The 25380-nt window shown below is 37.9% G+C and overlaps 12 protein-coding genes across 12 annotated transcripts; 5 read left to right on the top strand and 7 right to left on the bottom strand.

The window, feature by feature from the left end:
• Window positions 1-76: 76 nt before the first annotated feature.
• Window positions 77-3190, bottom strand: RAD26 (DNA-dependent ATPase RAD26; the record flags this gene model as incomplete). Its single annotated transcript, XM_003644371.1, has 1 exon — window positions 77-3190. One exon carries the CDS (start codon window positions 3188-3190, stop codon window positions 77-79), a length of 3114 nt encoding a protein of 1037 aa, XP_003644419.1.
• Window positions 3191-3753: 563 nt separating this feature from the next.
• On the bottom strand, window positions 3754-4059 carry PET191 (Pet191p; the record flags this gene model as incomplete). Its single annotated transcript, XM_003644370.1, has 1 exon — window positions 3754-4059. One exon carries the CDS (start codon window positions 4057-4059, stop codon window positions 3754-3756), a length of 306 nt encoding a protein of 101 aa, XP_003644418.1.
• Window positions 4060-4297: 238 nt separating this feature from the next.
• On the top strand, window positions 4298-8287 carry RAV1 (Rav1p; the record flags this gene model as incomplete). The annotated part of the gene is made up of 1 exon (XM_003644369.1): window positions 4298-8287. One exon carries the CDS (start codon window positions 4298-4300, stop codon window positions 8285-8287), a length of 3990 nt encoding a protein of 1329 aa, XP_003644417.1.
• Window positions 8288-8336: 49 nt separating this feature from the next.
• CPR7 (peptidylprolyl isomerase CPR7) lies at window positions 8337-9515 on the bottom strand (the record flags this gene model as incomplete). Its single annotated transcript, XM_003644368.1, has 1 exon — window positions 8337-9515. One exon carries the CDS (start codon window positions 9513-9515, stop codon window positions 8337-8339), a length of 1179 nt encoding a protein of 392 aa, XP_003644416.1.
• Window positions 9516-9757: 242 nt separating this feature from the next.
• Window positions 9758-13960, top strand: GEA2 (Arf family guanine nucleotide exchange factor GEA2; the record flags this gene model as incomplete). The annotated part of the gene is made up of 1 exon (XM_003644367.1): window positions 9758-13960. The coding sequence occupies one exon, from the start codon at window positions 9758-9760 to the stop codon at window positions 13958-13960; it is 4203 nt and encodes a 1400-aa protein (XP_003644415.1).
• A 105-nt stretch (window positions 13961-14065) lies between these two features.
• Window positions 14066-15379, bottom strand: Ecym_1364 (uncharacterized protein; the record flags this gene model as incomplete). Its single annotated transcript, XM_003644366.1, has 1 exon — window positions 14066-15379. The coding sequence occupies one exon, from the start codon at window positions 15377-15379 to the stop codon at window positions 14066-14068; it is 1314 nt and encodes a 437-aa protein (XP_003644414.1).
• Window positions 15380-15897: 518 nt separating this feature from the next.
• Window positions 15898-16695, top strand: URA3 (orotidine-5'-phosphate decarboxylase; the record flags this gene model as incomplete). The annotated part of the gene is made up of 1 exon (XM_003644365.1): window positions 15898-16695. One exon carries the CDS (start codon window positions 15898-15900, stop codon window positions 16693-16695), a length of 798 nt encoding a protein of 265 aa, XP_003644413.1.
• Window positions 16696-17120: 425 nt separating this feature from the next.
• TIM9 (protein transporter TIM9) lies at window positions 17121-17384 on the top strand (the record flags this gene model as incomplete). Its single annotated transcript, XM_003644364.1, has 1 exon — window positions 17121-17384. The coding sequence occupies one exon, from the start codon at window positions 17121-17123 to the stop codon at window positions 17382-17384; it is 264 nt and encodes an 87-aa protein (XP_003644412.1).
• A 1193-nt stretch (window positions 17385-18577) lies between these two features.
• On the top strand, window positions 18578-20515 carry Ecym_1361 (uncharacterized protein; the record flags this gene model as incomplete). Its single annotated transcript, XM_003644363.1, has 1 exon — window positions 18578-20515. One exon carries the CDS (start codon window positions 18578-18580, stop codon window positions 20513-20515), a length of 1938 nt encoding a protein of 645 aa, XP_003644411.1.
• A 437-nt stretch (window positions 20516-20952) lies between these two features.
• PXP1 (putative indolepyruvate decarboxylase family protein) lies at window positions 20953-22587 on the bottom strand (the record flags this gene model as incomplete). Its single annotated transcript, XM_003644362.1, has 1 exon — window positions 20953-22587. One exon carries the CDS (start codon window positions 22585-22587, stop codon window positions 20953-20955), a length of 1635 nt encoding a protein of 544 aa, XP_003644410.1.
• A 205-nt stretch (window positions 22588-22792) lies between these two features.
• Window positions 22793-24244, bottom strand: SLM5 (asparagine--tRNA ligase SLM5; the record flags this gene model as incomplete). The annotated part of the gene is made up of 1 exon (XM_003644361.1): window positions 22793-24244. The coding sequence occupies one exon, from the start codon at window positions 24242-24244 to the stop codon at window positions 22793-22795; it is 1452 nt and encodes a 483-aa protein (XP_003644409.1).
• A 325-nt stretch (window positions 24245-24569) lies between these two features.
• MMS21 (SUMO ligase MMS21) lies at window positions 24570-25364 on the bottom strand (the record flags this gene model as incomplete). The annotated part of the gene is made up of 1 exon (XM_003644360.1): window positions 24570-25364. One exon carries the CDS (start codon window positions 25362-25364, stop codon window positions 24570-24572), a length of 795 nt encoding a protein of 264 aa, XP_003644408.1.
• Window positions 25365-25380: the final 16 nt, after the last annotated feature.

Genomic DNA, 25380 nt, shown 5'->3' with positions numbered 1-25380 from the left:
AAGAAACGCGCCTGACGCGACAGGACGACGACAGAAACTCCATCTATTAATATTGACGTCAGCATGACAACACACTTCAAGGACCTCGGAACTCATCTTTCAACACCCACCCAGACATGCCTTTGTCGAAAGTCGCAATGCCCCTTAATAATGCCCGAACATTAATAAGATCTTCCTCGTTTTTCAGCTTTAGCTGAAGCTGTTTAACAACGTCAGCCGATTTTGAAAAATATAACGGTTGCCCTTGGAGATACTTCCTGATGCGCTCCAATAATTCAGCATTTGAGTCCAATGGAAATTTGTTCTCATTGAAGATATCATCTTTGGGTTTTGTTAAGTTTTCGAGAATTTTTGAACTTCGTTGAATTTGTGGATGTCTTTTCTTTTTAATTATGCCTGCTTGACCAAACTTCCCTGTCCAAGTTGGAATACCTATTTCATAGCGTTTTGTTAATTTACGCGATTTATTCAACACATTAACGGCATTTTGTGCAACAAGTGCTGCCTCCTTAGCAATAATATCATTTGTCGGTGTAGTATGCATATCTAACATCGAACTATGCCCCAGGGAATTTGTAAGATCCCCCCCACCAAAGAAGCTATTCATGAGTCTATCATCTTCATTCATATTTTCGACCTCTTTCTCCTTCGCATTATAAAAGCCTTCAAGCTTGGATACACCTTCAATATTTATAACTTGATTGAAATCATCAGCCCCCTCAGATGAATCTTTTTTCAGTTTTTCCGTTTGTTTAGAGACCTCTTGCATGAAAGCTTCATTTCCACTGCTACAATCATTCCCAAGAGTAAATAAGTCATGTAACTCATTCATCTTAAAGAACCGTTTTTGGTTAGGATCACTCAAAATTTTATTTGTCAGAAATTGTTTAAATATTTGTCGGTGGTATATTTTTTCCTCTATGGAGCCAGCGACCATTAAGCGATATATTGAAACTTCTCTTTTTTGGCCAATTCTCCATGCTCTTTCCCTAGCTTGGATATCTGTCGATGGGTTCCAGTCAGGGTCGAAGATAATTATCCTATTTGCACCAGTCAAATTCACACCAAGACCACCAACTCTAGTAGTGAGCAGAAATACATCGTAGGGTTCCTTATTGAATTTACTTATTAAAGCATGTCTGTGGCCAATATCAGTCATACCATCCATTCTTAAATAAGTTAGATGTGAGAGATCCGGATCTTTAGAAGAGATAAAACTCTCTAATATATCCAACATTTGCCTTGATTGAGTAAAAAGAAGGGCCTTATGCCCCTGTTCGTGCCAGATTTGTAATAAGCGTTTGACAACTTGCATTTTGCCAGACCTCTTCGGATCACCATATGAAATATTGTGTTTTTTGAACTCCCTTTCCAGAAGATCGGGATGGTTACATATTTTTCTTAGAATGTCGATTCCAAATAGAACCTGTTTCTTCCCATTTTTAATCTTCACTAGGTCATCTGAATTTAAGAACTGCAAATATTTATCCTTCTGAACTTGAGTCATTTTACAGAATAGGACCATCTCAGTCTTTTTAGGTAAATCTCTTGCTAAATCAACCTTCAGTCTTCGTAAAAGATACGGAGATATCAGGTCACGTAACGCTACAGCACACTTGAAGCCGGTTTGAACTTGAATATTGGTAGCATTTGCATAACCAGCTGAGTTTATTGGGACTGCAAACTGTTGTTGAAACACTGGCAAGGTACCTAGTTTTCCCGGGAAAATAAAGTCAAAAAGGCTCCACAATTCGGTTAAATTATTCTGAATTGGGGTACCTGAAAGGATTATCCTATGATGGGTTTTCAACCTCTTACAAGTTAAAGAAATCTCTGAATTTGGGTTTCGAATCTTATGTCCTTCATCAAGAACCACATAGCCCCAGTCAACCTTAAGCAATTCATCAGCATGTATTTTTAGTCCAACATAAGTGGTTATTAGTACATGTCCTAAGTTCAATACCTTATCTATTAAACTTTTAATATTATAATTTGATTCAATCTCTTTTTTAGTGCGTTCAAAATTCGAATAATCATCGTACGAGAACTCTTCTGCTTTCGATTTCATTATAATTTCCTCAATTTCTTGCTCTGTTAATTTCTTCTTATTAACCATCCCAGTTCCAATAGAATGTAAAATAATAGTGCGAAATGGGGGCCACCATTTATGGAATTCAGTACACCACTGTTTCAAAACAGTAGCAGGACATATGACAAGAACGGGTCTATTAAGCTTCCCCGAGTGATGTAAAGAAGCAAGAAACGATATTATTTGAATAGTTTTACCTAAACCCATCTCATCACCAATAATACCGCCACTTTTTTGTTGATATAATTCGTAAAGCCATTGAACGCACGTTTTCTGATAGTCAAATAGTAATGGGAAAATGTCACCAGGAATTTTAAAATCATTATTCAGTTTTGCACCTGAGAGCGTAGGATGAGGGCGTTCCCATTCAGGGATATTTGGGTATGAATTATTTGGACGACCATGGCTTCTTTTAGCAATCCATTTATTTAGACGTTTATTGTAATAAGACTCGACACCATCATCAAATATATCTCTAGAGGTGTTTGAGAATATATCGGAATCCTTATCCTGGGATTCACCTCCAGATAATCGAAATTCGTCCTCCGAATCATCTAATAAATTAGAATCTGTATTTTTAATACTTTCATCATGTTCAAGCTTTCCAATTACTTGTTCTGCATCATTATTAGCTCTCCCGTCGTCAACATCCAACATAAACTTCGTGCGATTTCCGAAAGCTGTTATTTTTCCTGTTCTTAAAAGGAACTCATCTTCTGTTTCATTAGTTTGCTTAGCTGATGGATCAAGGTTTTGTGATTTACTATACCTTTTCCCATTCTTTATTGACCGTAGCCGCAACTTAATGTCCTCAATATCTTTTAGAAGTGGGGCCAAGTCATCCTCTTGCAAGTTTGATAACTTTTGACTTAGCTTATCTCGTACACTAATTCTTGTAGCATTTCTAATATTTTGTTTTAATGCCACCTTTTGTTGTTGAAGCAACTTCAACTTCTCCTCATATCGTTCAAGTCTAGCTCGTTCCTGCTCTTCGCTTTTCTTATTAATTAAATTTTGTGCAGTTGACTCAAGTTTCTGTTCTAAAGTGCTCTGATCTATGCCTTGGAGTCCCCAAAGCTCTAATTCATCAGCCCCATCCATGTATGTTTAAGTTATATTTTGTTTCTCATGTGTTATGGAGAACAACATGTGCGCATTCGTTGAACAAAATATTGTCAGATGTTTTGGAATGGAGTGACGCATTGTTCAGGTATTTGGAACTAAGAAAAGTTATTACAAATTTATTATAAAAAGCTTATATAAACTGTAACAGTTTAAATCATTTTCAAATGACTTATATTTCATTATCATAAACATTCCAAGGGGATCGGCCTTATGTATTTAACTAATTTTACAGCCTGCTCGATTTAACTATAGACGTGAACTTCCAGACACAGCCTGTTAACAGCTGACATAGAAGCTCACAATTACAATCAGCCAATAAATATCGACGGTCAATAGTTGCGGTAAAATTTAAGATGCCGGGTAGCTGTCGCCTTTGTTTTAGTAAATGCATATAGCACATTAATGTGATATCATAGTATGATAGTGATGTATTCATGAGGCATTAAAACAAAATGTATTGCTATCGGATCAAGTCACACTGACTAACAAAAACACTCAAATTTAGACTTCAGGATCACAACTTCACCAGCTGTTAGTATTCAACGTTCTACCTTTTTCATTTCTTCTCTTGGATCAAAATTACCTGAACATAAGTTCTCGTATTGTTCGTTATTTTTTCCAGTAGATAAGGGGCCATTTCCTGTAAATCTCTTTGTCATGTCTACCATGCCACGTTTACATTCTATGAAAGCTTTCATTTGTGCTATGCAAAGTTCTGGCAGGTCCTTTTGTAGTTTTGGATCTTCTAGACATTTTTTAGGTGTATTTCTTTCAATCATAACACAAGGTGATCTTTGCAAACAAATAGCCACCGCCTTTCTCTGATCGTTACAACTAGCACCCATCACCAGTTGATTCCTTAAGTGTTCCTAGCTAACGTATACTCTTTAACAACTTCTTATGGTTAACTTCTTCAAAGGGAGTGTGATGATAACTGGTGATGATTATTTTTAAATATTTTTAACATTTTCAACATTTTCCCTCGTTTTCTGTAACTTTAATACTTGAATTGAAAACCTTTACATAACCTATAATTCCAGCTCTGAATTGTTGTTTATTCCTTGATATCAAAGTTATTCCGAGATGTTGAACTTCCTGCCAGGTCAGCCAAATAATACAGTTCAAACTTTGTGCCATAAAACTTGGAATAAACTTGCAATATTAGCATATTGTTCAGGAAACAATCTAATTATTCTCTCTAATGAGTTCACAAGGTTACAAACGATCTACTTCGATGAGGATGCAACAGCCGTCGATATAAATGAAGAGAATGGGCACATTTCAGTTGCAATTGGTAGCTGCGCTCATATGTTCAAGCCATTGTACCATTGCATGAAGGAACCCAGATGGGTCCCCTATACAAGAATATACCATGATGACTCCCGGTTAAATTGTTTGAAATGGGGCAGTGATAGTGAACTTGTTCTCGGCTCTAATTATTTATCTCTATGGAAGATTAAAGAGCAGGCCGGAAGCTATTCACCCCATCTACTTTGGAATCAAAAGCACCCGACTCCTATTTACAACTGCGTAGTCTCGGATGATTCGCAGTTCATCGCAACGATAGGCAAATATGACTCTAAGGTTAAAGTTTGGAGACGTGTTAGTGATTCAGGTGACCATGCATTGTTTGATTTAACCCTAATTCCACATGCAGGCTATGTGACGATGTTCAGGTGGAGAGGAAGGCATAAAAAGACTCCTCATTCTTGTCATATACTGTACACTCTTTGTTCTGATTCGAAGTTTAGAATATGGTCCAACTATGAGCTTGAAAATAAAAATAATGTACAACATTGGGGTACAGTTCAGTTGGATGAAGAAGCCGGTGAGAGATTTGCGTTGGTTATTGATAGTTGCTTATTAGAGCAAACAATGCCAAAACAGTACTCTACCAGTTTCTTAAAATACTTGGGGAGGAATAGACCGGAGCTTGTTGGCATAATATCGAAATATGGAAAGATGAGGGTCCTTGCACTTGAGAACCTTTCTCACGATCCACCTAAACTGGTAGCTTTAAATGACATAGCAACCATCAAATTAAAGGCATCATGGTTTGTACCGAATCCTGAATTCCTCTATTTTGCCGAACCGAAGGTCTATAGTAAATCTAATCACCAAATTTCGGTAATAATTCATGATTTAAAGGGTTCAATAAAGCACCTACTTATCACAGTGGACAAACTTTTTGACTATTATTCAATGAAAAATATTATAGAGCACAAGTTTACTGGACACAACAAATCGATCCAGAAACTTTTGAGAAGTAGCGATGGAGAAGCCGTTTTAACCATTAGCAGGTTTCATGAAAATTCTATTTGGGTGCCTCAGGCTATGCATGCTGGAGTTTCGTTGGAGAGAAGAAAAATCATCAATACTCCTGCTCCTGTTCGAACTGCTTTAGTTCATGAAAAAGGATCTTTCGTGATAACATTATTGAATTCCTTTAAGTTACAGTCTTGGGATTGTACTTGTTCAAAGACTAAAGTAGCTAAATTGGGGTATGAGATTAGTATTAGCCGCGACCATGGATACCCTTTATTAATAACAAATATTCCGAAGAAAAAACATAAAAAAAACCGTCATTTCATTGCATTGATTTATGATACAGGTCATATTGATTCATATCTCGTTACTTCGAATTCAATTGTTCCGGTGGAGACAATTGCAACCTGTATTGAGCAGGAGGGCAAAATATATCTTGCGTCAACCATTGATCCTGTGCAACATTCATTCGTTAGTGATAGAAATTTAATTTCAAGCATTTCTACCAGTGGGAAAATACGCACCTATAAAGCTACAGTCTCAGAGAATGGGTTTTTGGTTGAATGGAAATTGACTTATGAGTTTGACACCAACATTGAAAATAGCACCTTGATCTCGGCCTCCTCAATTGATAAAATCTGCGTAGTTGGACAATCTAGGAAAGAAATTACTATATGGGACTTAAGGCGAAGCGTATTGGAATATACTCAAACTTTTGAAGATGAAATACGTGATATCGATTGGACCAGCACAAAAATGGGGCAAAGCATTGTGTCTATTGGATTTAGTAACCATGTTATTTTGGTTTCACAATTGAGATATGATTATACAAATAAACTTCCTAGTTTTCTTCCCATTAAAAAGATTGATATTACAAAGAATACAACCCATGAAGTAGGCGACTCAACGTGGATGAAAGATGGTACATTTGTAATAGCCTCTGGGAACCAGCTATTTATTGAAGATAAGCAATTGGATCTTTCAGACAAATTTACTCATCAGTCTATCGGTTCTAGGAGAATAATTTCAAATGATATTTTACATCTAACTAGTGTTCTAAATGGCCCACTCCATGTTTACCATCCCCAATTTCTAATTCAAGCTTTATATTGTAAAAAACTAAATTTGGTCAGAGATATAATACTTCGGTTATTTCACAAGGTCAGGGAAATTGAATTTAATCCAGATATCGCAGACAGATTGCCTTCAACTCTTGACATTGAGAGCTGGAAGTTTTTACTTCCCTCTGACAGAGATTATACATTCCACCAATATGATGAGCCGTACAATTCCTACAGCGAAAAAATATCACAGTCTTTACGTGAGAAGTTGACCAAGATAGCATTGCCATACCTGACCCGTCATCAACAAAGTACGTTACTCACAGTTTTGGAAGCGTTTGAAGAGATAGACCAAAATGAAAATATTATAGATATTAATGGTCTGCGATTCTTGTTGGGGGTTAAATTATTCCTGTCACACAAGTTAACTCAAGAATCTATAACGATGAGAGACGTATCATGGGCACTTCATTCCGAGAATAAAGAGTTACTGTTATCTCTAATAGATTCTGAGCTCAATTCTTGGTCTCGCATGAGGGAGTATAAGGTTGCTTATTGGTGTAAGCAGGAGGACTTGGAAAGAATGTTTGAATCTATTGCCAAATTTGAGTTTACAATGGGAGGCAAAAGGGACCCCCAAAGTTGCTCTATATTTATCTTGGCACTAAAGAAGAAAATAAAGCTGCTTAATTTATGGAAGTTAGCTGTAGGTCACGAAGAACAGTCAAAGTTGCTAAATTTTCTGAAAAATGATTTCTCGCAGCCTCGTTGGAAAACTGCAGCTTTAAAAAATGCATTCGTTCTACAGAGCAAGCATAGATATCTAGATTCTGTTAGTTTTTTCTTACTTGCAGGTTCTCTGAAGGATGCAGTAACTGTTTTAGTTAAAAAAGTTGATGACTTAGATTTGGCAATTGGAGTTTGCAGGTTATATGAGGGAGATAATGGACCAGAGCTAAGTAATTTATTGCAGAACTATGTTTTACCTAAGGCTATTAGTGAAAATGACTGGTGGACTATAAGTTTTGTCTTTTGGAAAATTAAGAAAAGAGAACTGGCGATTAAAAGCCTTCTGGGTTCTTGTAAGGAAGCTTCAATCAACTTTTGGACAAGTGGGAAAGATAAACCTACAAATAAATCGTTTTTGGCAGTTGACCCAGCTTTATTACAATTATATGCTCAATTAAGAAGAAAGAACGACAGTTATTTCAAGGCTTCGCTAGAAATAAATGAAACTATAGAGTACGATATTGTTAACAAAGTGGCTAATATCTACTTTCGTATGGGCTGTGATTATTTATCATTATCATTAATTAGTAATTGGGAGTTTATTGAGGAAAAGAAATCTAACAGCTTAAGAGGTTCTGATAATATACCGTCGTTGAATAGTAGCTTTCAAGTTGATATTTTACATCCTGTTTCTGCGGAGAAAACTATAGGCTCACACTCAAATCTCTCTGATAATTCAGACCCGGCCATGTATTCTTCTTTATATGTCGGAACGTCAACGACAAAAAGCATTCTTGGCGAGTTTACGAATCCTGATCCTTCCTTACTCAGGACAGATATTGCAAATTCTGGTATGCCAAGAACTGAATTCACTCCAACCGACTCCCAAAATGGTCTTGGATCAAATGATTTAGACAATTTTAAGGCTCAAAGTTTAGGATCACAGAATGCAGGCTTCTCTTCAAAAGAGCCGGAAAGGCCTGTAAAAGTAAGAAACTTGCTGGATGATTTCATGTAATAGACAAATTCATTTATTATTAAGTATCTAGAAAGATTGTAACCTGTACCTACTGAAAGAATTTTGAAATACTTTTCTTAGTTTTTTCCAGTTTCTCCTCTAATTTGGACTCTATCTCCAAAATTCTTTTGGTAACTACCTCATCATTTGGGTTATATTCTTTGCAGTTCTTGTAATCTTGGAGAGCATCTTCTAATCTCTTCTTAACAAGGTAGCAGTTTCCCCGTCTGTAGTAGGCTTTTGCTTTGTCTAGTGAAGTAACTCCTTCCATCTCTATCAGGTAATTAGCATATGTGATGGATTCATCGTGTCTGCTGAGAATAAATAGAACGAAGCTGAGGTTCAGGTATAATTTCATCTTCAATTTATTGAATAAAAGAAACCGCTCATCATCAAGCTCAATATCTGGAATATATTCATTCACATATCTCAATGATTTTCTATATTTATAATAAGCATTTTGATAATCTTTCCGTTTAAAAAGGATAGTACCAGACTCTTTAATTGTATTTGAAGCTTCGTATGCCTTTTGAAAATCTTCTCCATCAAAATGAGTATCGTCTTCAGGGTATTCTTCATAAATATCTCCCCCATCAGGGGCGTTACTTGCATTGTACAAGGGAATATCCATTCCTTCATGCCACTCACCACAATCCTCAATCAACACAGTTACTTCAGGCCAACCATCCTTATCTGTCGGACATTTTTCTATGGAACGTACAACAGATTTCCCACCAATCACCCTTCCAAAAATGGAATGCTGGAAGTTTAAATGCGGAGTAGCAGTTGTAGTAATGAAAAACTGGGAGCTATTGGTATCCTTTTCACCAATATTAGCCATTGCAAGAATGAAAGATTCTTTAAGTTCCTCTAAGTTTTCATCCTTAAAGTTGCCAAAGCAAGCACTCCCACCATCTTTAGAGTTCTCGAAATCTTGTTTCTCCGCATATATTGAACAGCCACCTTTTCCAACCTCTTCAGGGTTGATATTTTCGCCAGACCCAAATATTATATCTCCACCCTGCACCATAAAGTTTTTGATCACCCTGTGAAACCTATTGAGTTTGTAGCTTAACTGTCTATCTCCGATTTTAACCTCACCTTTACACAATTCCAAGAAGTTTTTGGCAGCCATAGGAGCCACATCCAAGAACAATTGGAACACAATTCGTCCAACAGCCTTGCCATCAATAGATATATCTAAATAAGCATTTCTGGTACAACTCATAGTGGCTCAATGGCTTGAATCTATCTCTATATTTCGTCGTTAACGAATATTGACATCGTGAGATGAGCTGTTTTGAAAAATAAATCTTCAAAATCTTCAAGTATCATGGTATACGATAGTTGACCAAGGTGGCAAAATGATCTTTTAAATGGCCCTAGTTGTTTGTTTGTACATCAGGGGAAGGCCAGATTAGTTACGTATCACTCCCACGAGAACAGCGGCAGAGATTTCGAATATTGATAATGGGCCTTCAAGATGTGGCAGTTGATCCGGTCACGATTGTTATCAAAGAATGTATGACTTTATCAACAGCAATGAGAAAATACACTCGATATGCTTCGCAATCTGGTGTAGCGGCATTGCTAGGGGGTGGAAGCGAAATATTCAGCAACCAAGACAATTCTTTAGCTGATACGTTTAATAATCTATCTTCAAGCAAGCATAATGATCCGTTATTATCGGGTTTCATCCAGTTAAGATTAATGTTGAATAACTTAAAGAGTCTGTCTGATGTTGATTCTCTAACCGTCTTACAGCCGTTTTTGTTAGTAATCAGCACTGGAACCACATCTGGCTATATCACGTCGTTAGCTTTAGATTCGATTCAGAAAATTTTAAATTACAATATCATTAACGAAAATTCCAAGAACTATGTTGGTGCCATCAGACAAACAGTGAGCTCCTTAACACACTGTCGTTTTGAAGGATCAGAACAATTGTCGGATGATTCTGTGTTGCTGAAGGTTCTATCGTTGATAGAGACTATTGTTGTTTCTAATTTTGGTTCAGTGTTATCAGATTCGTTGATGAATGAAGTAATACAAACGGTTATTTCGTTAGCTTGTAATAAACGGAGAAGTGAAGTACTAAGGAAAGCAGCTGAAATGAGCATGCTAGCAATAACGGTGAAAATATTTCATAAATTGAAATATATTGAGCCATCTACTACTCAAAAATATATTAATGATGAAAGTTTTTCAACCACCATTCTTAAAGAGGACCTAATTGGGACTAATGAAAACCCAACTCTGGATAGCCCTCGCAGTAGTGATATACCTACCATATCTGATGGTCTTGATGGCGAAAAAGCTCAACATGAACTAAAGAGAGAAGAGTCGATAGAAGAAAACTACGGTCTTCCTTTGATAAAGGATTACTTAGGCATTTTAATTTCGTTAATTGTCGTCGAGAATTCTCACAAGCAAAGTAATTCGACGAAGGTATTTGGATTACATCTGTTGAATACAGCTATTGAAGTCGCAGGCGATAAATTTCCAGAATATCCGAGGTTGTTTAGTTTGGTTTCTGATCCAATTTTTAAACACATATTATTTTTGATTCAGAATAGTGACAAATGGTCTCTTTTACAAGCAGCGTTACAGCTTTTCACAACTGTGACAATTATTTTGGGTAACCGTTTACAAAGTCAAATCGAATTGACTTTAGAGTCAATCTTTGGGATATTATTGGATGAAAAAAAGGGGGCAGATTCAAAATTAAGACCTTCTGCAGTCAAAGAATTATTAATTGAGCAGATATCTATTTTATGGACAAGATCACCTTCCTTTTTTACTTCTATTTTCATCAAATATGACTGTGATCTTGATAGATCCGATTTGGCCATTAATTTTCTCAAGGGGCTATCTAAGTTAGCATTACCAGAGTCCGCTTTAACAACTGCTGACAGTGTACCACCAATATGCTTAGAAGGATTGATATCGGTGATAGATGACATGTACAACCATATGCAAAATTCAGCAAATTCTTTTAATGCTAACCAACAATTAGATATTCTAACTCAGCGTGAAAGAAAGACCGAATTCATTAAATGTGTTGAAGAATTTAATAAAAAACCCTCTCTGGGTATTACCTCATTAATAGAGAAAGGTTTTATTAAGAGTTCTTCTGAAGATGATATTGCTGCCTTTTTATTTGAGAACAATGGGCGTTTGAACAAGAAAACAATTGGCGAATACCTTGCGAATCCTGCTAAAATATCGTTATTAAAGAAATTTATTGACTTGTTCGATTTCAAAGACTTGCGGGTAGACGAAGCAATTAGGATTTTGTTAACAAAATTTAGATTGCCTGGAGAAGCACAGCAAATTGAACGAGTTGTTGAATCATTTTCAGCCAAGTATGTGGATAGTCAAGATTATAGCAAAGAAATACCTGAAAATGGTAAAGCTACCGGCACTTCTGAGGTACAGCCTGATGCCGACTCCGTGTTTATTTTAAGTTATTCTATCATCATGTTGAACACCGATCTACACAATCCTCAAGTAAAGAAGCATATGACCTTGGATGATTACACCTATAATCTGAAAGGGTGCAACAACCAGAAAGATTTTCCTATGTGGTACTTGGAAAAGATTTACTACTCTATTAGAGATAAAGAAATTGTAATGCCAGAGGAACATCATGGAAATGAAAGATGGTTTGATGATGCATGGAACAATCTAATTTCTTCCACTACAGTGATTACTGAAGTAATAGAAGTACAGCATGATGTAATAGAAGACTTTGGTTACGATTCTTTATTGTTTTTTGACAAATGCATCTTTGATCATGTAGGTTCTTTGATTGTTTCTACCCTATTCAAAATATTTGATGTCGCTTCCGATGATCATATAAGCACAAGAATGTTGACTACCATTGATAAATGTTCCCAATTGTCTGGGTTCTTTGGCTTCAACAAGCTTTACAATGAAATTTTACTTGAAATGATTAAGATAACTACTTTAACGGGGGAGAGAAGGAGACTTTTAAAGAATTACGAATTTGAAGATATTCCTGTTGTACAAATTCATATCGAAGATACGATGGAAACTATCGTTGTGTCATCTATTTCTGTTAGATTAGGTCAGGATTTTAAAGGACAGTTATCAACAGTGGTACTTTCTAGAATATTACAAAATAACCAGAGAAATCCTATAACTGAAGATGTATGGAGACAATTAATTAATGTCACCATTATCTTGTACGAAAATTTAATGATAAACCCCAACATTTATCCAGATTTACAGCAGGTTTTATCATTGGAACCACTTCCCAAACCAAGTGCTGAATATGAAATCAACAAATCTAAGTATACAAAGGGCCTATTTTCTACTTTTGCATCCTATTTGAAAGGCGATGAGGAACCAACTGAAGAAGAAATCAGCTGGTCCTTGAAAGGCTTGGAATGTATCCTGAATAGTAAGTTTATTATTTCCACATTTAGAAACAAGCAGAATCTGAATCCCGATATTATTAGGTTGCTATTAGATTCCTTAAAAATGGAATACAATAGTGAAAATTCTAGGTTTTTTGAATCCGAAATCTTGTTTATGGTTGAACTTGCTGTATATTTATTTCATATCTACAATCATGACGAAGAATATGGCAGTTTGCTACTTAATAAACTGGATGCTGTATGTGATATCCGCGGAGTTTCAAAAGATTTCTTTCAACGGTTACTTATCTACAAGATATTCATTATTACAAAGTTGAGAAAACACTCTCAACTATTGGGTTTAATAAAAAGTGAGTTGTTGTTCAAAAATGAGTTATATGACTCTGCTTTTTTTTCTGGTAATATTGGTGATGTTGTGTTAAACAAGTTGTTATTATTGGCTTCAGAAGATAAGTTTTCTAATGAACTGCTCAATAGTGAGGAATTTTGGAAGCTATTAAGAAAGTACGCTTCATTAAAGCAACACGTATTAACAATTTATAACTTCCTGGATGTCAGAATCATAAAGCATCAGGATGTGATCAATGGGGAAAACTTCATGTGGTTGCTTGGTTTATTAGATGAAATATCTTCTATCGGGGCTGTCGGAGGACAATGGGAAGAAGAATATGAACGTTTGATAAAAAGTGGTCATAAGGTAGACAAAGAGAACCCTTACCAGGAAATAGTCGAGATCTCATTAAAATCTATTAATTTGACAGCCCAATTGATTAATGTGAAACAACATTTGGTTAAAGCTGAGATGGTTGCTTTGGTACAAGCCTTGGCGCATCAATGTTTGAATCCATGTTATCAGTTACGTCTCTATGCGTTGTCATCATTGGAGGATATAACGACCAGAAATATTATTTTATCAAATGAGACTATAAGTGTTTCCGAATTATTTGAGCATGGATTGTTCCCTCTGATTGATAGCCGTAAAAATGTGAACACTTTACCATTGTTTGATATAATGTCTGTTTTATCAAAAGTTTACCTCTACCATCTAAAACGTGGTGAAACTAATGACGAAACATACATGAAAGTCCAAAATATATTTAACAAGTATATGGAACATCCTAAGATCGAAGAAAAGTTGCAAGAATTGATTACAGCGAAGAAGGAAATTGAGAAGGAATTACAGAGCAGTACAGAGTCGGCTGCATCCGTCATGATAAAGGAAAATTCAAACAACTCCACCACTGCTACGGATGAGATTTCCGGGATATGAAAGGGAATATGGATTTAGTTGAAACTACCGTAATTTTGTTAAACTTGTTAATATATATATATATGTACATAACTGTTCATTGTAACATTCTTTTATGGGCACAGCTCACTCTACAAATTTCCTAACATCAAGTTCATCGTCTAGATTACTTCGCATGTATTCCAAAACAAGCAAGCCTGCTGTAGTTCCAGGAATAAGTGCTAGCGTATTCCTAATGAAGCCTTTGTACAACCAACGTCGAATACTGGTATTTTTATTTAGAAATTTTATGTGTTCAAAAGTGTCAAGGTAGGAATTATAATATAGGTGAATCAATCCAGTATCCCGTGGTCGCACCTTCAGTTTTGCTGCCTGCAAGCTTTTTACTGGATATGAATTTGATTTATTTTCTACTGCTTTTTGGTAGATATCGATTGCCTCTAACCTTGTTATGTGAACTTTCTGTAACTTCAGCATTGGGTATTGAATCAATTGTAAGAAAAATGCCGCTGTAACACCACCCACAAAGGTAAAACTTCTTTGAAACCATTCTAATTCTCTTTTGCTCACAAAAGAAGTGGAAACCGGTTCCTGGTTCTCATTAGATTCTTCTTTATATGGATTTAATATATGGGAATACGCGGTAGAATATTTGAGCTCACGATATCTGTTGACGGATGCAACAATCCCGCTACATGCCTGACCTTTGAGAAATTCGAAAGTGGTGAAATATACTGCAAAACCAAGACTCTCTTTTAAAAAGGAAAGGCCAAAACCACCAAAGCAACCAATAAGCCCTATTTCTTTGAACTTTGCAATTCCATATTGCCACAAATTGCTATGTTTCTTGGTTAACGAAAGGAGCTCATTAGCAGAAGATCTTGTATAAATGGCGTCAATAGGTGCTGATGCAATTGCCTGAGCTGTACCAGCCAAAAATCCCGCTTTTAGCACATTTGAAATCGCAGGATGTCCTCCTGATTCGTTCTCAGAGGAACTGCCAAAATATGACAAACTAGACAAATAGGTAGTATAAAGAACCACACCGGCAGCAGAATTCAATAGCAGAGGAGGTAAAACTCTATCAGGAAGCACTTTCCACCCATATTTATTCAAAGCTTTTGTCAACACACCAATCGACGAATTCTCCAGGAAATACGTATATTTTGGATTCCAAAACCAGCTCCTACTGCTCCTATATCCACTCTGCTTATATATTTTATTATCTAACGCTTTATTATCATGATCTGACAGAACCCTGAGGTAATAAGTGTAGTCATATTTTGCAGGTCTAAAAATCTTCATGGGAGCACGCAGATAAAACGATGTAAATTGAATTACCATTGATCTTCCGCCTGCTGTCACAGCGCCAATAAATGAGGAAGATGATGGAGGTACATTCGGCTCCTCAACGGAATAAGTATATGACTTATCTGCCATTTATTTAACGTATCGCAGCCCCAAATGGCGAGTCTAAATTACTTATGAATAAGTAGGGATAGCTTTGCACCGAGCATGAAGTTTCGGATTAACGACAGAAATCTGTGAGCGGAACGATCAAGATTCGAACGAAGTCTTAGGTATGTCCACAGAAAATTCATTTTTATTGGAACATTTGACGGCATTGCGATTCTCAACCAAGAAACTAATTCTAGAAGCTAATTAACATCACTGTACAGACAAAACTCAGTAACTAGTTTCCAAAGATTGGGTATTTCGATCGTCCCATCGGATCTTGTCATATTAACGTTTATTTCCAACGGAGAATTGGAAAAAAAATTTTTGATGTCGAGACATTTCTTCTTTGCAAACATGCAACTTCTTGTAAAAAACTATTATATATTTAGCTTGGATATGGTTTAGATCGATCTGTCTAGCCATTGAAAGAGTAATTGACTTTTCAGATCTATTTTCTGCTAGTTCTGATAATATAGACTGTTGGCTGAGCTGTTTTTAAGATGTCCACCAAAACTTATAAGGAAAGAGCAGTTGCGCACGCATCTCCTGTTGCTGCTAAGTTGTTGACGTTGATGCATGAGAAAAGCACCAATCTGTGTGCTTCTGTGGATGTGCGTACTACCAAAAAGCTTTTAGAGCTGGCAGATACGTTAGGCCCCCACATATGTCTACTGAAGACTCACGTTGACATTTTGACAGATTTTGACATGGAGAAAACTATCAAACCACTGAAGGAGCTAGCTGCGAAGCATAAGTTCATGATTTTTGAAGATAGAAAGTTTGCAGACATTGGAAACACCGTGAAGTTGCAATACTCTTCAGGGGTGTACAGAATTAGTGAATGGTCAGATATAACCAATGCCCATGGTATAACTGGCCCAAGTGTCATCGCGGGGTTAAAACAAGCTGCAGAAACTGCTACAACGGAGCCAAGAGGTTTGCTGATGTTAGCTGAGTTGTCCTCGGCTGGGTCGTTGGCCCATGGAGACTACACTAAAGGGGTTGTTGAAATGGCCAAGACCGACAAAGATTTTGTTATGGGGTTTATTGCGCAAGGAGATATGGGGGGTAGAGACCAAGGTTTCGATTGGATAATAATGACACCTGGTGTTAACCTAGATGAAAAGGGCGATTCTTTGGGTCAACAATACAGATCCGTAGAGGATGTGGTTGCTGGCGGCAGCGATGTCATCATTGTGGGGAGAGGTTTGTTCTCGAATGGAAGAGATCCAGCTGTCGAAGGTGCGCGTTATAGAAAAGCCTGCTGGGATGCATACTTGAAAAGGATTCGCAAGTAGAAGAAACACAGATATTTATATATGAACCGTGGATTAGCGTGATGGCAATCCTTTCCTATTGCATGGATAACCTTTTATCAATCCCAGTGCTGTACCGCTGCTTATATTACATTAGAAATGCAGAAAACAAGACGGCTAAACGCATTAGACAATAGCTAGATCTAAATAATGTTGTAATTATGAAATTTAAAAGCGGCGGAGCAAGCCATATTGACAACCAAGTGGGTTCTGGAACCATCAATCGGAAGAATGCCTTGTCATGTCAGAAGCCAGCAACTGGTTACCCGGCCTGTTGGAAGTGGCCACCGCCAAAATCATAATGAAAATTCTTCAGCAGAAATCAACAACTTCGTTTGAAGAACCACTCCCACAATCCATCGATTAGCGTAGATTACGAGAATAAAGCATACAATATAGAGGGAAGTATGGATGCATTGAATTCCAGAGAACAGCAGGAGTTCCAAAAGTTGGTGGAACAAAAACAAATGAAAGATTTCATGCGTTTATACTCCAACTTGGTTGAGAGATGTTTCAGTGACTGTGTTAATGACTTCACCTCCTCTAAATTGACAAGCAAGGAACAATCCTGTATAATGAGATGCTCTGAGAAATTCTTAAAACACAGTGAACGTGTGGGACAGCGTTTCCAAGAACAAAATGCGGCTTTAAACCAAAGTTTGGGTCGTTAACGAAAGAATACCTAAACTTGGACGCTTCCTTAACCTGATGCATTTATCTGCTGTTACTAATACTGCTACCACTACCGCTACCGCTGTTAGAATGAACGTTGTTTTCTATTTGTGTATATAAATGAAGTTTGAATAAATACCGTGAATTTTTTATTTTCGTCAACATAATTAATTTTCTCCTGGCTTCAATTCTATCAATTAATAACTAAGTAGTTGGAACTCAATAACTTACCGACACACACATACATATATATGTACAGAATATCCCATATAGAATACTGAATTCAAATAGAATATAAAAAATTAAAACAACAGCCACCAGTAATCGGTATCGCGTTCCACAGGGCAATAGTAAAATTGCCCTTCGGTCCCACAATTGCACTCAACCAGAGCCTTGGAGTCTTCAAAAGACGCCAAGCCAAGCGACTCGTGCAAACCCGTTGTTAGCGCACCACTGACCACCGCCGTAACTTCGTCAACGCGATTTTCAATGCCCGCTGCCTTGAATCCCATGTCGAATCTCGACTTAACTCTTTCTGATGGCAGACATGATAATCTCCATTTCTGGAAGATCTCCTCACGGAATACAAATGACAATTGACGCAGCCCTGATCAGGCAGCAGAAGAGATGCCAACGGATGTGTTCGAGTCGCTGCGTTCCACCGAATTTCCCTCCTGCATTTCGCACGCCCCAGAGGACACTATTTGGTAAGCAGGACTAAATGTAGGACAAGTAGTCTGTCGCTTCGAACGCGGGAGTCGAAGTAATTCCGTCGTCGAGAAGAGGCATATGGTGCCGCTAAGCCACGAGGAGTAACAAGAACACGCGAACAAGGTAATTTCCAGCAGCTGGTAATAGTTTTAATGAATTTGTCAGGTGATGAGGAATTATGCTGGGGTGTCAGAATGTATGAAATAGGAAATAAAGTGTCTGCATTTTGACGTTTGGTGTTTTTGGTATCACAGAACTGGCGACGTCAGAAAGACAGGCGGCAGGAAAAGAGTATTAGAGGGCGGATATTAATATATATATAAGTAAAAGAGGGAGAGAGAAGGTTTGTAGCCAAAGAATATGACGGCTCGAGATATAGAAATGAATAGCTAAATCATATTGCTAGAAGTAGAGAGATTTCATATAAATTTATTCACTTGCTAGATATAACATACCAACTAGAATTCATTCATTATAAGAAATGACGCAATACAAAGTGGAGGATTACTTGAACTTAGATGACAGTCAGTTCAGTGATTCTGCTGAGGAAGTGGGGATCTATTTGACACAAGGCAATTTTGATGAGAGTTTTTCTAGTCCTACTGCAAGTGTTCCTGTAATCATAGCAGAGGTTCCCAAGCTTTCTAGATTATCAGAGCTTTCTTTGTTACCACAATACAGCAGCAGTTCGAGCAACAGGGTTGAAAAAAAATCAGTTCAGAAGCACAAAAAGGAAAAGGTGCTCAAGACATATGTGAAGGCCATCGATAAGACGCTGGAGACGTCGGATAGCAGTATTCTCTCTTCAACACCTTCACCGAAATCGATCTTTTCTTATGAATTCGCTTCGTCGTTGGATGATGAGCGAGCATTTTCGGTAACGGAGGAGCATCTCCAATTGCCTCAGGATGATGCATATATTAACGAAAACGATTCCATGTTTAAAATGGCATTAGAAAAATCACCAGCGGTATCGCCTGGTGAAGCAGAACTTATAGGAGCCCAAGCCTCCATTTTGGCTATTAATAATAATCAGGACTTTGTAGCGGAACCTCAAGTGCAACAGAATGATGAGAAAGCAGCGTTGGACGTAACATCTGTAAGGTCTCAAATTTTTGGAGATATATCAAATCTTGAGCGGTCTTTAGAATTAGCTGCAATAAACTTTGAAGAGCCATTTGAGATATATTCACGGGAACAGTTTCAAGTGCCGCAGCAGCAAGAGCATTATGATGAAGTGGAGGATGAGGATGACGAGGACGTTGGGGAAGATGAGGAAGACGATGAATATGAAGAAGAGGAGGGTTATAGTGAGGAACAAAACTCAGGTAGTAATGATTCTCTACAATTTCAGGCAACCGCACATCAGACGTTCAATCGTCTACACGAAATTAGGGTTGAAATGTTAGGTGGGCCTTCTATGACTAGTTCTATGGTTCCTGAAAAGAGAAGGAGAAAATTGAGTATTCAGCCCTTGACTTTCGATCAAATTAGACTAACGCACGGACTCTTGCGCAAGACAATGATTCGTCATTATGATACTGAAGATCTTAAAATTCAGATAAAGAAAGAAATTGCCAAGGAGCAAAAAGCTATAAAGGATGCCTTAAAGCGTCCCGAAAAGACTCTACGCCCGAAGAAAAGAACGATAAGCAAAACAAGATTACAAGATGTTTCCATTAATTATCATCAAATATTAATGGGTTTGAGAGATTTGGAAGTCTCTTTCTCTAATAATCACATTTTATCGTCAGGTTACTGGTCTGCTAAAGGTGACGCTGGGGGCATCACTGAAATGCGGTCTATTGTTTCAGTGCTACGCCATCAGTACGAACACCAGATAACATTCGAATTTATTGATGATGATCTAAACCCCAGCTCTGTCCCAGATGGTATCAAATTGTTGAAATTCTCCGTAATTTCACGGTACTGCGAACACTTAGAAAACGAACGTTATGTCAATGGCTGGGTTCATTTGATAACTTATAATGATTTGAGTGAATTGTTGGGATTTGCATTGGATATATCCGATGAGATGATTGTTGTCAATGATGACTCATTAATTTTTGAAACTCAGAATGAACCATGGAAACGCTTGTTGATGAGATGGAGGTCTATTTATGACAAGAAACTCTTTATCATTTCTGAATCAAAAGAGATGATGCAGCTCAAGATAGAAAAGGCAAAAGCACGCGGTAAGCCATTTAAGTTAGACGAAAGAGAGAAGATATTAAAAGAAGATCTTTTTAACCAACTAATGTCTTATAAAGGGTTATTAGGAGCACCTTCAAAGACCGCAAAAGATCAAGCACTTATTAAAACTAATAAGTTGCAGACACTCATAAAAATCGTTTTAGAGAAATACTGCTGGGTAGATCCTTCGCAAGTCCCTGAGGGTGGATACAGAAGATTGTTTTAACTTCCCTTCAGTAACACTGTTTGATTTCTAGGGCCAACCGACCAAAGCTTTTAGCCTTGTTCCAAAATTGGAAGAGAAAAAAAACTAGGACAGTATAAAACATATTAATAAAGGTAGCCTTCCTGGTTAGAAGGTACCATCATGGTTTCTTTCTTGGACTGTAGGATGAAGGACATGTGAACTTACTTTACCTTATAATGTGGTTAACCGACCACCACAAATGTTGTAAGGGAAAAATCAAAGTTCCTAAATATATGTAAAAATAAAATAACAAAAAGTCATGAAAATGTGTTAATGTATCAAAATTACACTAAAGCGTAACTGAAAACTTCGACCATCAGTTCTATAGTTTTTTAATAGTACGTTTTTTCATACTTTACTCTTAGCTGAAGCGCAATTCCAATTTATATATACCCAGTAAAGGGGTCGGGCAAAGTTTACATGTTACTTTTAACCCTCCATCCAAAAGAAACTTTGGATGTCTTACCAGGTTCAATGAGCACATTTAAAACGGTGGTGATACCTTTGGCCGAGTTTTGAAGTGCCTTCGGGAATTCATTGCCTAATTCGTCCAGGGTACGGATTAATACACCATTACAGCCTAAGCCTTGGGCTAAAATATCATAACGGCACTCTGGTAATAGGTCTGTGGTGCGCTCTATACGCTTATTTGTATTGCCCATGTAGATACCACCGTTGTTCATCACTACAACAACTATTCCCAACTTGTTTCTTGCAATCGTCTCCAACTCCATTGCTGAGAAACCAAATGCAGAGTCGCCCTCTAGAGCAACTACGAATTTTGACGGATTAGCGACCTTTGCAGCCATGGCATAACCGATTCCAACACCCATTGTAGCACTAGTTCCAGCATCCAAACGATGTTTTTGGTAACTTGTGGGAAAGCTAACACGAGCAATATCCATAGTGTTAGCACCTTCGAGTACCATAATAGTACTCTTGTCATCGATAAATTCACGCAATTTTGCATATACTCCATGATAACGCAACGCACTACCTTCTGGAATAATCTCCTTTTCTTTCATTGCCTTCCCGTTAGAATGTATTTTGCTCAAGATCTTTTCATCGACTCCATCATTCTTCCAGGTCTTAGGTAACACATTATCACAAGCTTCAATAAAAAGCCCGATATCACTATGCACACTAAAATTAACACCCCTTGGATTATTAGTGCCTAGTGCAGATAAATCACGATCAACTTGAATAAAACAGGCATCGTCACTCCACTTTGGTTCAAGACCAAAATGCAGAATCCAATTCAAACGAGCACCTAGTATAAGAACAACTTCTGCGCTCTTTAAGGCCAACGATCTCGCACCATTGACATTGAGCTCATGGGTGTCAGGAACTATCCCCTTAGCCATGGGGGTGGGTAGAAATGGCAATTGGTATTTTTCCAAGAATGCTCTCACTTCAGCAGGATAGTTTGCACTGCCTCTGCCCACAACAACGAGTATTTTTTTACCACTTTGCATGATCGTTGCAACTTCTTTGACTCTTTGAATATCAGGTCCACAACGTATGTGAGCTATCTCCATTTTTTTAGGCAGCTCATCGCTACTTTTAGCCTTTTCCTCTATTAATCCACCAGGGATATCAATATAAGTCACCGCATTTTGCAACATCGAAGTCTTCATAGCTGTGTATACTAAATGAGATAAATTTCCAGTGTTAATTCTACCATAGAATTTGCACCAACGGGACATAACACTGAGCTGGTCTAACTCTTGAAAGCCCTCGTAGTATTCATTTTCGCTACTACCAGCAAGAACTAATAGTGGCCACTTGTTGACAAAAGAATTGTATACACCTGCCAGTGCATGAATAACCCCCGGACCACCCACAACTAAAAGAACACCTGGTTTTCCTGTTAGATATCCGTAAGCGCTTGCAGCATATGAACAGCTTTGTTCATTACGGCACCCGATAAACCTGATTCCATGCTCAACAAAACTTTCAGCAACCTCTACAATTGGAATACCAACAATACCAAATACCACCTCAACACCGTACTGCTTTAGAGCAATGGACAACTTCTCATTGATCTTCATTGCGTGCAAGTACAATCGTTGTTCGTGTCCTTGAATTGGAGTTCAAGGGGGGAACTGATCAGTCATCCTAAATTTTTTTTTATATATTCAAGTTGACAAGTCAAAATCATCGCCAAGATGTTAATGATTATTTACAGATAATTCGTCTACTCTACTTCTACGTAAACAGATACTACCCAATGCACGATTAGAAACTGCGATTATCTTAAAGGTGTATAGTTGACCTAGCTGCCCTGTGGAACGGAACCGCATCTCTTATATTGTGGTTACCATACAACCAGCTAACCAACCTTTCCATACCTAATCCAAAACCACTGTGGGGAACGCTGCCATGCTTACGCAATTCAGTGTACCAGTACAATTCTTGTATGTTCATTTTTCTAGCCTCCATTTCGGCAATAAGCCTTCTGTAGTCATCTTCTCTAACGCTTCCACCAACAACTTCACCCATATCGGGGACTAAAAGGTCGAAACAAGCGACCGTTTTGTTATCGGAGTTAACTTTCATATAAAAAGCCTTGCAATCCTTGGGGTAATCTATGACGAATACTGGGCCTCCAAACTTTGTACCGGAAAGCCATTTTTCATGTTCAGCTTGAAGAGCGTTACCCCATCTAGGTATGTGGTTAAACGGTTCCCCGCTGTGCCGTTGAACCAAAAGTTCAATAGCTTCAGTATAGGTAATTGTGGTCCATTTGTCATTAATGAGGGAATTCCACTGTTTTATGACCTCTTCTGTAGCATCAGCACCTTCTTCTGGGACCAATTGTGGTAATAACTGATTCTGCTGGAGAAGCAAGGACCGAACAAGGTTCTTGATGATATCTTCCACAAATTGGGTTAATACCCTTACATCGTCCACAAAGCACATCTCAGCCTCTAGCATCCAGAATTCAGAAAGGTGGCGATTGGTATCACTTTTCTCTGCACGAAAGCATGGGGACAGCGTCCAGACATTTCTCATAGCCAGGGCAAGAACCTCCAGGTGTAACTGTGTTGATACAGTCAAATACGTATCCTGTCCAAAATATTTCATCTTTGAGGCTCCTGGAGTAATCCTAGAGTCATTACTCTCAACGTAAAATAGCTCACCACCTCCTTCGCAATCACTTCCAGTCAATATAGGTGGTTGTACCTTAAAAAAGCTTTCATTTGATAGTATCTTGGTTAATTCTGTCTCAATATAAGAGCGAAATCGCAGTAAGCTTGCCAAATAAGTGGTTCTGTGCTTCCAAAGAGGCCATTTGCGCAACTGTTTCAGGCTAACGTACTTCTTTTGTAAGGGGAAATCTCCACCAACTTCACCAAGAATCTCAACATCATCTCTAGAACATGACAGCTCGAAAGATTGTTCGCGGTTAGGTGTCCATTTCCAATGAGCATTTTTTATAACCACGGATTGGCCAGTCTTTAAAGATGGTTTACCTTGTACCTCAGGACAAGCAGTGATCGGAATTACAACCTTAAGGGTTTCATTAGTGGTACCATCATATAGGTCTATAAAGGATACTTTCTTTAAAGCGCGGAAAGATTTGATCCATCCTTTCACCTCGATTGGACTAACGGGTACCTCTTTGATTTGCAATAATTCGCGAATCGATCTAGTGGACCTAGCGTTTAAACAGGATGATAAAAAACGCCTTGAATATGGAAACATATAGGTATTGAGGCTTATAAATCTCTTAGGCTATTACTCTTTAGGAGCTCTCCTGTATATAGTTGCAATCTGGTGCAGTGCTGGTGAAATGTCGAGCTATAGAGTGTATTTTTTCGGTGGGTGGGAAACTCTTGATTTTAAGATCGACGCAGCTCATCATCACCTAGAAACTGATTTGAAGTAGTACGTCGTACAACGTTGATGTACGACTAAAAAAGGCCCCTAAGCACGTTTTCGTTAGTTCCTATATTCAGTTTTCCAAACCCAAGTGTTTTTGTTTCTCATATGAACCGCATATAAATGTGTATATATCTATATTATACTATTAGTCGACCACATCTGTGGAGGCATCGGGGCTAGCCCTAGTCTTTTGTTTCTTCGTAGTATGGATCAGGCAGCGGAATTGCATAACGAGATCAGGAACAAAGTCCTTCATATTTACATGCTGCCCACATGCTCCTTGTGGGCAAGTTTTTGTCTGGTTTTCAAGAAACCTCTCCAGTGCAGGCTTATCAAATACATGTCCACATTTGCGAGATATCATTGGGGCTTTAAATGGCTGGAAAGAAATTGGACATGTCAATTCAATTGTACCACCACTGAATTTGAGCTCATCTTCTTCTTGCTGCGCCGTCGCCATATCTTCAGGGAGCATCACTGTGGGGTCTTCCCATATATATGGTAATGCTACAAATACTTTCTCCAGTTGGTCCCCAGAAGCATCAGGCTTTGAATTAGACGTTTTAGCATCAAGTTTTGTAAAGGCCTGTTCAAGCGACGGGGCCTTAAAACGATTTAAACGGTACTGATCCCATGATTCGAGCGTGATGGGCTCGCATTGATCTGTTTCTAGTTTGTAATTAGACTTAGCCTTCTGCAGCTGCCTGTCATAAGCATCGATTTCCGAAGCTAAAACATTCAACGAACGGTATTCTTGAGCCAATTCATTTATTAAATGAGCGGGATACCTGCCCGTGTTTTCATTGACTATCTCTACCAAAGCCACTTCGAATTGATTTCGAATATCCTGCAGCATGTCTGACTTTGGGTACGCCGATAAAGCATGGAACTGCCTCAAGACATCGTGATGTAAAGGCAGGTAGTCAGGAACAAAGTTCATTTGACTCACAACTTCT

Source organism: Eremothecium cymbalariae, chromosome 1 (genome assembly GCF_000235365.1).
Source record: "Eremothecium cymbalariae DBVPG#7215 chromosome 1, complete sequence".
NCBI lineage: Eukaryota > Fungi > Ascomycota > Saccharomycetes > Saccharomycetales > Saccharomycetaceae > Eremothecium > Eremothecium cymbalariae.
This window is presented reverse-complemented; position numbering and strand designations above follow the sequence as displayed.